Source organism: Megalobrama amblycephala, linkage group LG17, assembly GCF_018812025.1.
Source record: "Megalobrama amblycephala isolate DHTTF-2021 linkage group LG17, ASM1881202v1, whole genome shotgun sequence".
NCBI classification, from domain to species: Eukaryota; Metazoa; Chordata; class Actinopteri; order Cypriniformes; family Xenocyprididae; genus Megalobrama; species Megalobrama amblycephala.
This window is the reverse complement of record NC_063060.1, coordinates 18,041,043-18,053,540: the sequence shown is the minus strand read 5'-3', so window position 1 is coordinate 18,053,540 and position 12,498 is coordinate 18,041,043. Positions and strand designations below refer to the sequence as shown.

General features: G+C 34.1%; 1 protein-coding gene across 1 annotated transcript in view; it reads right to left on the bottom strand.

Moving 5' to 3' along the window:
* The window catches only part of usp33 (ubiquitin specific peptidase 33), a 40,705-nt gene extending 29,005 nt beyond the window's left edge, over positions 1-11,700 (bottom strand). The window contains exons 1-4 of the mRNA XM_048162932.1: positions 11,341-11,700; positions 3,418-3,505; positions 1,603-1,656; positions 1,197-1,259 (exon numbers count right to left, since the gene is read on the bottom strand). Of these exons, the coding sequence (XP_048018889.1) occupies positions 1,197-1,259; positions 1,603-1,656; positions 3,418-3,501 (201 nt within the window). The 5' untranslated portion in view covers positions 3,502-3,505; positions 11,341-11,700. The remainder of the gene's footprint in view (positions 1-1,196; positions 1,260-1,602; positions 1,657-3,417; positions 3,506-11,340) is intronic.
* Positions 11,701-12,498: the final 798 nt, after the last annotated feature.

Sequence of the window (12,498 nt, the reverse complement as noted above, 5' to 3'; positions counted from 1 at the left end):
TCACTTTTAAACATCATTAGCCGAATAGAAAAACTCATCTACTCACAAGTCCACTTTCATAGTTTAAAATCGTGTGCTCTTGTGAACTATTTGAAGTCAGGGAAAATGTTTTTTTAAATAAAGATTGAAAGAGTTGTCAGAGGCCAGTGGTGATGGTGACGTTGAAGTCATGTGACCATGATGTAGTTTGTTTATAGTCTATGTTTAGCTTTTTACTTCTTTTTCTGCAATAATCCAAAAGCCAATGGAAAAATCTTATTGGGTTTTTGTTGAGGGAACCAGGGTGATGCTATTCAGAGTTGGTCTACAAAAATACATCATCACTGCACTACTCTATACCCCCAAGTCCCCTGCTAGAGGAAAACCATTTAGTGGAAAAAAAAAAACAAAAAAAAAACATGGGCGACATTTTGTTTACTGCAAAAATGCAGGTTATTGTGAGGAAGTATGTCTGATGGCTGTCTTCTCTCAGTGGTTTTCACAAAGACATAGGGTGTTTTGAGAGCATTGTGGGGTTTTGGTAATGGGTAATCAGAGTGGGCTTTAGTGGGAAGGGAGATCCCCACTGGAGTGCTGATTAATAATGGATGAGTTCAGCCACAGCCCAGGCTGGGATTCAAAAGACACTTCATTCAGTCCTCTGGTCACATTCAGAATAATAGGCATGAAATCAACACAGAATGACACATGTGATCAGGGATTAGATCCACCTGTCTAAATGCACATACAAATGTAATCCTAGAGCTGTAATGCTGAGGGTCACACATCATGTCTGAAATGTACAATGACAGCTCACTGTTGGTGAAAACATCACTAGCTGTAAGTACATGTATTAAACAATAAAATACACTATTTTAAGGTGTCTTTGTTACACTATAATTATACATTTAAGTACTGAGTAACAGTAAGTAACTACATGTTCTTATTATAGGTTTAGGATTCGGGTTTGGTTTGGTTTAGTTGCATGTAATTATGCATAATTTGTAGTTATTACTATAGTAACTAAATGTAACATGTAACAATGACACTAAATTAAGTGTTATCTATAATTATTATTTATTAAATAAAATATTTTGTAAAATAATATAAATAAAATAGTTATTAATACACAAAATGTTTAGACATTTTCAAAATATGAATTTGAATAACTATTGCACACCTAAGAAATGGTAAAAACAGAGAATACGATGACTAACCTGAGAGTGGACAGTGCTGTGATCCGCATGTGACTCTCCACAGCCAACATATGAACAGCCGTTCTGAACAAGTGATACACATGAAGAGAAATTATACTCTGCAGGCTGCATTAAAAACTAGCTTTCAATAATTAAGAATTTCACGTTACCATTCATAAGAGATTTTTATTTTTTTTTATTTTATTTTTAAATCACCCAGGCAGATGGATAGTCATTTCAAAGTCATTTAAGTATTTTTATTTTAATGCATTATTATTATTTTGTTTTTGTTTTTACTAAATTTTAAAATCAGACATTTATTGTTGAGATTTATATGGTATAACAACAAAATATTTTACTAATCACTGTAGCTGCAGTATTTTAATATTGGTGAATCCATATTAAACAAAATTAATAGAACAATTACCTCTAGACAGGCCCAAAGGTTTGGTCCCCCGACTTTACAGTCCTGACACTGACCCTGTAAACAAACACATATACTTTACTCAGGGATGTTTTATTTGGCAGTAAAGACATTTATAATGTTACAAAAGAACTTTCTAATCAACAAAAAATCCTGAAAAAATCTATCACCATTTCCACAAAAATATTAATCAAAACAACCCTTTTCAACATTTATTTTTATTTGAGCAGCAGATCAGCCTATTGGAATAATTACTTAAATATTACTTATATATATATATATATATATATATATATATATATATATAGAGAGAGAGAGAGAGAGAGAGAGAGAGAAGAATAGAATAGAATAATTTATTCTGAAGGATCATGTGACACTGAAGACTAGAGTCAAGATGCTGAAAATTCAGCATCAATTTTAAAATTAGAGATCGATCGATATTGACTTTATTTGCATGTTTAAGTGCCCGTAATTAACTTCAGTGTATCTTAATAATCCCAGTTATATATTTTTATTTATAACAACAGCTTAAAGGGATAGTTCACCCAAAAATGAAAATTTGAATTTTATCTGCTTACCCCCATTCGTTCGGTCTGATCGCGCTCTGACAACGGCAGTGATGTCTCGCTTTCATTGAAGTATATGCGCGAGACATCACTGCCGCTGTCAGATTGCGCGAGACATCACTGCCGCTGTCAGAGCACGATCAGACCAAACGAATCGAGTGATGAATGCAGTTGGACATAGTGGTGTATTAGAGGTAAAAAATGATATAAATACTGTTCGGTTTCTCGCACAAACCGATCGTTTCGTGTCTTAGGACATCAATGTGTCGTCACGAGCCGCAGGGTTTAATTTGGATTTGTCTGTCGTGTTTTATTTACTCTTATAGTCCAAGTTCCCGCTGACTTGCATTATAACACTGACAGACGGCAGCGGTTGCAGTTAAAAATCATCATTTGTGTTCTACTGAAGAAACAAAGACACCTACATCTTGGATGCGCTGGGGGTAAGCAGATAAACATCAAATTTTCATTTTTGGGTGAACTATCCCTTTAAATATTAACAACAGGCAAAGTAAATTTAAGAAGTCTAATGTAAATTCAGACTTTGTTAATTTATCTGTGAATCAGATATTACAAAACCGACACCCAATTACAGGAAAATGCTTAAATATCTGGAAGAATATCTGTAAAACCGATTATCGGTCGATCTCTATTTAAAATATTACAAAATAGAAAACAGTAATTTGAAATTATAATTTTATTCATAATGTTTTTCATAGTGTTTATATTGTATTTTGATCAAATAAATGCAGCCTTGATGTACATAAGAGACTTCTTTCAATTATATATATATATATATATATATATATATATATATATATATATATATATATATATAAAAAAATCTTTCTGACCTCAAACTTTTTAACGTTAGTAAATAATATGCGCTGTAGCTCACAGCTCTGCAACATTAACGTATGGAAAAATTACTGAAAACAAGTATCCTATGAAAAGGTACAATCTGCTTTCGCCAGCAAGCAATTAGTGATGCGGCAGCCTCAGATGCTTTTAAAGAACAATAACGTATAATTGCACATTGATTCCTCTCGACGCTTTTCAACAGCATGCACTGTTTACTGCCTAAGCTCTTAGTTGTAAGGAAGCCACACATTATTAGTGCCTAGAGCAACTTCGTAAACTCCAAAAAAGGGGTTATTGCTTTCTTAATAATGCACAATACAATTGAGCTATAAGAAATGGGTGGAAGCAATGATATGATGAAGGTTGCGACTGGGTCTTGGTGGGGACTCACATGAGACTTCTGAATGAGTTCTTCCTTGGTAATCTCTCCCACACATTCCAAGTGTGGGCAGTCATTGGCTGATGCTCCAGACATCACTCTATTGGAAAAAGAGAGAAAAATGATCATATTAGTAAACTATTATTTCAATATCAGCTGGGATTTGATTATAATAATAATAATAATAATAATAAAAAAAAAAACATCAGAAGTTGTTAGAAACACACTGAATTTGTAGTGTAAACAATAAGCCATCCTGGTGTGTCTCAAATGAAATCAGAGAGCATTCCCTCGAAACCCGAACACAAGTGGCCAAAGGAGATGTATGTTACTACCCGGTAAAAACAGCAATGTGTCTTACATGAACAAGATATACTCCTGGGCAACGAAAATGGGCCAAGCCAAAATTAGCAAAATATTTAGTGGTCTTTTAATGGTCTTAACCTTTATAAATCACAAATCACTGGCAAGAACTGCACAAATACTGTAAAGTAACTTAGCACAGAAGACCCTTCCCTAACTTGCAGACTGTAACATTGTGTGGCTGTAGAAAGCGCACAGCGAAGAAGATGACACACAATCTTTAATATAAACAACACTAGTTACACCAACAAGAGGGATCACGTTCACATCGACAGATGCCATATTGGCCAAACGGATTGAACATACCATTACACACACTTGGATAGAATAAGTATTACACCAGAAGCAAGTTAAATAAGGACTACACTAAGTGAATATCAATAGCAATGCATGAGTCACTCTCTGATCATGTGTCAAACTTTATATATTATGAATACATCCCACTGCTAACAAACTATTGATAATGTTCACCATAAAAACAACTAGACAAGTAATTTGGAACGGCAGCTCTCACGAGTGGGTGTGGTTTCAGCGCCGACAGCAGACACACCCCAAGCGTTTGAGAGCAGAGAATACTACTTATTTTATCACGATTTTGATAACATTTCATTTACTTAGCGATTTTTTTAATCATTCAAATTTGGCTGGGTGGTTAATAACACATTTTTCTGTGGTGTGACAAACTCAGAACACATACTTTAATATAGTTTTACAGGGACTTTAAATGACTTTTCACAGTGAAGTAGCTCACCAATAGCAGCAGCTAAAAATGCTCTCCACACAATGACAGCTCTTCCTCCATGCTTTACTGTGGTAGAGATGGATTTATTATTATATTTCTCGGGAGATTTTCAAAGACACCACTCTGGAGCATCACCATGCAACTCATGTTTCACTGTGATTCACTCCACACACAACTTCCCACATTCTGCCAAAAACGTTATTCTGATGTTTTTCTGAGACAGTAATGGCTTTTTAAGCAGTGCATTTGCTTAAATTTTGCTAATTTATTTGCAAATAATTTGTAGTGAAGACAAAGTTTAGTTTAGCCATTTTGGGCTTGGCACATAACAACTCATTACTCAGTAAATAAAGACTCACATGGCCCAAGTCCCAAAAAAAAAATTCACTTTTGGTGGAAATATTTCTTTAATATTGCTTATGTAAAGCAATATAGCTTTTTAAATGGACATGTTAAAGGGGACCTATTATGCAAAATTCAATTTTGCATGGTGTTTGGACATAAATGTCTGATAGCAGTGTGTGTACACAACCACCCTATAGTGATAAAAATCCACCGACTCCTTTTTTTTAATCTCCATAAATCATAAGCAGTGTCTCAGAACAAGCCGTTTCCAGATCCCTGGCAGTGTGACATCACAAAAGCCACAGGCCCCGCCCACGAATAATGACAGACACTGCCGTTTGAACATAGAACCGCCTGAGCACGTTCACAGCAAGTTCACAGTCCGCCATTGCTGCACTGACGAGAATGTCTCCCAAGCATTTTAGGCGTTCTCTAGCTGGATGTATTAATCCACATAGCTCTCTTCATTTACTACCTAAATCTGAGCTGCTGAAAACGAGGTGGATTAACTTGGATTTCCAGAAAATTCTCCCTCAGTTCTGTCGAAATTCGTTTATGTCTGTGGAATCATTTCACACCGGACTGCTTAGTGAAAGAATATCAATACAAAGGGACAATACAAAACAGAGACTGTGCTAAAATGTGCTACTCAAGGATATACAAGTAAAAACTGTTTGTGATCCAGCTTACAGTCTCCAGAGTGATACTGGATACGGCAGTAATGAAGGTGAGGGCACTTTATTACAGTTCATCGGAGTTGATTTATGGGTATAAAGTTTATTAAGCACCACCCAAAAGGCATAAGGTCTTTATATATTCGTTTACTGTTAGTTGTAACGAGTGTTTCTGTGTTCTTCGCTATATATGTTGGTAATTAAGGAAAAGAGAGAGTTTATAGATAATATTTTAATGCACACTTGCAGTGTTTTATTAAAGGTGCTAAAGAGGATCTTTTTGTCGACTGAGAAACCAAAGACTGTTAGTGAGTTTTTGAAATGAGCGCATGCGTAAGAACAACCCCCCTCCTTCACAGCTCATTTCGAGGGAACGCCTCCCAAAACTCATGAGTGTTTACCACCGGCATTCGCTGTGTTGTGTTAGTGGATTCATTATGTCAGACTCACCACAGGTAACTCATAATCTGCAGTTGCATATATATATATATATATATATATATATATATATATATATATATATATATATATATATATATATATATATATATATATATATATATATATATATATATATATATATATACACACACACACTCCTGTCTCCCGACAAAAACATTGCATGCGGAACCTGTGGAGTGTGGAAAGTTACTGGAGTGCGCAGCCGCGCACGTCTTTCACAAGGAATGTCATGGCAGTGACTGACAAAGCCAGAGGGCCAATCGTTTACGCGATGTTTTGTCAGCTGATGTTTTTATCTCGTGCACAGATGATGTATATTAATATTATTCCTTTCAGTGCACCTAATAAAGTCTTTTATCAGCTAGTAAAGACAGTTTTCAAGTAATATTGCAAAAATGTATAAAACAAAACATCCTCTTTAGCACCTTTAAGCACTTACAGTGATTTTCTAGAGTGAAAACAGACGCTTCATCTTTTGTGTGAAGTACAATAAACATCATAAAACTCATCTGTATATATGCCATCATTCGGACGGTACAGCAGGCTTGTACTAATATAGTAGATAAAAACAAGACGACAATATAAGTTATAGCCGTAATTTAACTAAACTATACCTGTTTTATCTCCATGCAGCATATATTAGCAGTTTCTGACATTGTAGCGCGTCCTGACTGAATCCTGTCACCGGAGAACGAGCTCTTGAAGCTCCGCCCTCTTAGGGCGAGCACAGCAGCTCATTTGCATTTAAAGGGACCGCACTGAAACAGCTCGTTTTTGCTCAACCACTAAAAGTGGCAATTTTAACATGCTATAAAAAATTATCTGTGAGGTATTTCGAGCTAAAACTTCACATACACACTCTGGGGACACCAGAGATTTATTTTACATCTTGTAAAATGGTGCATAATAGGTCCCCTTTAAAACCCATTTTCAATCATTAAAACATTTTATATAGTTTTGCAACACAAAGTTCACCAAAAATAAAAATGTCCTACTGAGAAAAGTTAATTGTGTTGTTCATTTTCTGTAACACAAAATGTTTTTTTTTTTTTTTTTTTAACAAGGTTTTTGATGTTTAGTTCTTTAACAGAATAAAAAAAGGGAGGGAAAAGCAATAATGGAGAAAAAAGAAATAAGAGGTTTTGTGCATCTCTGCACATGTGATCTGTCACAACAGAGACATCTGTATCAGGGTTAAATACACTGGACAGAGGCCATATTGGCCAAACAGACTACATGAACACACTATTACACACACTTGGGTAGAATAAGTATTACGCCAGAAGCAAGTTAGATCAGGACTACACTGAGTGAATATCAATAGCAATGCATCAGTCACTCTCTGATCATGTGTCAAACTTTATATATCATGAACACATCTCACTGCTAACAAACTATTGATAACGTTCACCATAAAAACAATAGGAAGCACAAAGATGTGTCGCTTCATGAATAATGAATGCAATAAACTCTTGCCAATTTGCATAGTGTGGAACAAGAACGTGTTTATAAAGTGAGTACTTGAGTACTTGTCTTATATATGGAAAAATACACTTTAAAAAGGGATTTGCAATTAACAGAAAATGAATTGTAGTTAAAATTTATATTAAATGCAAATAGTGGAACTTTTTGAGAATGCTTTTTAACACAAGTAAGACTAAAGTACATATGTAATTTCATACTTCTATTGTCCTTGAAATATGGTTATAGTGTACTGCTGAATGCACTGACCAACAATTGTGGTAAATTAAAAATGTAATGTCATTTCTATTGAAATTTGTGAAATTTGTCATGTATTAAAATATAATGTAAATGTAATTAATAATTACATATAAGAGTATGTTATTAAATAATGATGAAGTTTCAATTCAGTATATTTAAAATATATTAAGTTAAAAATGTAATATTGAATAGCACACAACAGTTTTACATTATAATCAAGCAGGCTATTTTACATGTGCTTTAATATGCAAGTTAACATATCAAAATAAACGTACTTTACAGAATTACAAAAGATTATTAAACTATATTGATTGAAAAATGTACTTTAAAGTAAAACTTTTATTTTAACAGTGCAAAACCAAATCCAAACCAAAGTGTATAAGTGTGTTAAGTAACAGTGATGAAAGTGAACATGATCGTGTATTCACTTTAAGTACACTTAAGTGGCATTTTATTTCATATATATTATATTATCTGCATCTACAGTTTTTTTTAATATGCTTTTTACATTCAGTATACTTTCCGCACTTCCTTTTCACAAGGGTAGTGAAGCTCTCGGTGGTATAAACTCAGATTTTCCATTTAATAATTACAATAATTTATCTCAATTCCTGTTTTACTTTCTGTAAATGTTACATAAATAAGAGCAGTCGTTCATCATTTATCATTAATTTTCCAAATTGTGCACAAAATGTCTCAGTGGTTACTGAATGTAAATCCAGGGCGAAGGTCAAGACATGTTTTGCAAAACACACACACACACACACACACACACTGCCATGTCTTGAACTTTTGACATAACTACACTACGGCACAAAAAAAAAAAAAAAAGAAACAAAAGAAAAAAGAAAAAAAAGAAAGTTATCTGAGCCTTTAGTACTCAATCTATAACCTGTAGCCCAATGCATATCTGTGAGAGCATGTGCATGTATAGTATGGTCTGCACATACTTTACAATCTCATAGCATTTGTACCCTAAACCGAAAGCAAAAGAAATATCATAAAATTTTATCTACTGACTAACCAGTTTTGCAGAAAAGGCTGTTTACAAGACTACTAAGATACATGGATGCTAAAAGAGCAGATGGGAGTTTCAAAAAGGCCAAATAGCTAAACTGTTAGAAGAGATAGCTACCTAGAAATCATTATTAAATATAGGCCTATTTAATGTTTGTAAACATTCGGGATGCGCGCGCATCATGGTTGCAGAAAACCTGGGAGTGATAACCAGTACGACTAGAGAGTTACGACGAAGCGGTTCAAAGTAGGTAAGATTTAGAAACATTATAGAATATTTTGATTTGTTATTTTTTTTAAAATGTTGTCGGCATATCACAGCAGCTTCACCCAGCGATAAGCACTGTTATTTAAAAAAAATTAACATTATGTGTATAGCCTATACTCAGGAGAAGCTAAAAGAGTGCCTCTTGACGCGTACAACTTTGTTTTTTGTTTTGTTTTTGTTTAAGTCACGAATTAAAAGAATAAAAAGTTAATTTCGAGTTTATATCTCACAATTCTGACTTTTATTTCTCGCAAATCTGAGTTTATATCTCACATTTCTTACAAAGAAAAACAGAATTGTGAGATATACTCGTTATTCTGTCTTTTCTGAATTGCATTTTATCCCGCAATTCTGACTTTTCCCCCCTCAGAATTGTGAAATAAACTCACAATTGCGAGTAATAAAGTCCGAACTGGGAGTAATAAACACGCAAATGCAAGAAAAAAGTCAGAATTGTGAAATTAAAAATTGTATAGACTGTTTAAAAGTTATCTATGTGAAATGTTATAGGTTTAAATATTATTTCAATGCTGTAACTGCTATGTATGTATGCCCTCTGAACTGAATATGTGAATATTATGTAGACTTACTGTTTACATCAAATTCCTGCTTTAATAGTAGACTAATCCTTGCGGGTGTCATCAGTCCAGTCTGTGAAACATCTCTGTTTAGCTTCAAAGGACGTTTTCAACGATGGTTTTCTTTAAAAATGAAGACTATATTTTTTGCATTCCGATTCCAACATCCAGAGGCACAACAAAACATTTTTCTCTTATTCTGTGGATTTTGCACATTTTCCTCCAATTGCTGCCGCTATTTTTCTGCAACCACTATGCGCGCGCAGCTGCAAGTGACGTCATTGTGACGTCTGCTCCAAAGTGGTCTATACTGTAAGCAATAAGCATAAGACAATAAGTCCATGAGTATTGTATTGTATTGTATAGCACTGCTACATTATCTATGACTTGATTACACAAATTGGCGTTCGCACGGGAACTGCAGGGGGTTAGTGAGCTAATAAAAAAGCTAAAAAATTAATCAAATCATGTTTTTTTTTTCTTTCCTTTTAAGCCGCACACACACTTAACGATTGTAAGGCCGATTATGAATGTAAATTGATACTTATGACTGATCACGCTCAAACGCGTCCAGTCAGAGCCAGTTGCGTTCAGTCTGCGATTACAGTCAGTGTTCAAATTCCATGTGTAAGTATTTAAATCTGCTTCAGTCGCAGGAAACAATCGGTGTTCAGTTCAGTCTTAGAATGTTTCAGCTAATTGTTAGGTGTGTCCCCGGCTTTAGCTGCCACGGACCCCTAAATATGTCCATCCTTGGGTGAGGGATCCCATTCTATTATGTATAAAACATCAAGACTCAATTTGTTATGTGAGCAATTAATAATATTAATTATTATTTGGAAAATATTTTTTTTTCTTCTATTTATTATAATATTTTTTATACTGTATTTATTATTTACTCAACAGCCTTTTTACTTATTTTAAATCTATTTTTATTATTTATTTTAATTTAATTATTCAGATTATTTATTTATTTTAATCATATGTTATCTTCTTTTTTTAATTTATATTATTATGATTTTTTAACAGTTTTGCTCTAAACATTTCCACAGATCCCCTAACATTACCTAGTTTGAATTAAATCAAAAATATGTAAATAAATAAATAAAAATAAAATTAAAAACATTTAACAGGAAATATTTTTATTTTTTTACCTGCATGACCATTAACCTACATCAGAGAACTGCGAACATGCAAGTGTTTTTAAATTAGTTTGGGAATTCCAGATACTGAGTAATTATTAGTATCAACAATTATTCAAGTTGATTATAATTATATGTTCAGTGTACTCACATAGCATTGTACAGTAATGTACAGTCACGTATATTAATGTACAGTAATGGGCCTCTACAGCTGTGTGTGACGTCACTCCAGCAACGCGTCAGCATAAGCCAGAATTTTCGCTAGGCTAGTTAGCAACTAGCTCCTTGCCGCCTGTCACGCACATACTTCCCCGCAGTTATACACACGATTACAAATCTTTCTATCGTTACAACCACTAGAACAGCTGAAATCCCTGCAGACTGTCACTGAATGAGGTGTTTAATGTGAATGAAGAGCAGACAGAAGGCATTTGAATGCAGCGGGCTAAAGCTAAAGTCAGCGCTCTGCACATCATCTGACAGCTCTGCCTCTGCATCAGTTCAAATCACAACAGCACAGTTATAACAGCACAGAATCGATGCGCTGGTTAATATTAACTCAGCTAGATGAAATACGCCATATTTCAGTTCGCACACAGCCGCTGATATAATATTTACTCACCTCTAGGGAAATGGACGGTGGTTTAAATATGGATCGATTATCGCTTCTGATCAGCTGACGAAGATACTGGCGGTTGAAAGATTGCTTTCGGTTTGTCAGCTAACGTTACATATCTGTAGTATTCTTCCGTTTGCAGACAGCGGCTTTTCAAACGCCTGGCATCGGACTCTTTAACTTCAGACTGGAGCTACATGGTATGACACATTCAAACAGCTTCTTCCGGTTGTTCGGAGCTGAAAGTGAATGGCGAAGCAGGCAGCGGCGGTGCCTCCTAGTGTGGACGAGCGGAACGACTCACAGATGCGTTGCATTGATCCCTTGAAGACCGAGGGGGATCTATCCCAGCCCAGACGCCCCCGTGCGGTCATAGAGCGATTTACACCAGGGCTTTTCAATCTTTTAGATGCCACACAGACTCCCAAATCTCATCATCCTCGTGCGAGGGACACTCATCCTATGTATTTCCATATGTGACCCTGGACCACAAAACCAGTCATAAGGGTAACGTTAAATTTTTATTTTTAAATTGAGATTTATACATCTGAAAGCTGTATAATTTTTTATATAAATTTTTATTTATATCTAACGTTTTGACATATTTATGGTAGGAAATTTATAAAATATCTTCATGGAACATGATCTTTACTTAATATCCTAAAGATTTTTGGCATAAAAGAAAAATCGATAATTTTGACCCATACAATGTATTGTTGGCTATTGCTACAAATATACCCGTGTGACTTATGACTGGTTTTGTGGTCTAGGGTCACATATATAAAGACTCACTGTGAAATTAGTATTATAATATTAATGTGTGAAATATTTAGTTTTTATTGTGTTTTTTGTTTTCTAATCACACTGTAGCTACTGTTAGATTTAAGTTAGATGTATTTTTTACATCTTTTTATTTTTTTTTTCTAATTATTTAAATCAAGAGTATTCATTTCTCATTTCTTTAAATCATATTTCATTCCTTTTATTCAATTTTAATTTAATTTATTTAGCTACATAGTTTAAAAAAACACTTTTCTTATTGTTTTATTTATTTATTAGTTATTTATTTAGTTTTATCAAATGTCTTTATTTTATTTAATTAAATCAAATTTTATTTGTTTTATTTATATCAAATTATATTTATTTATTTTAGTATTTTTAAAA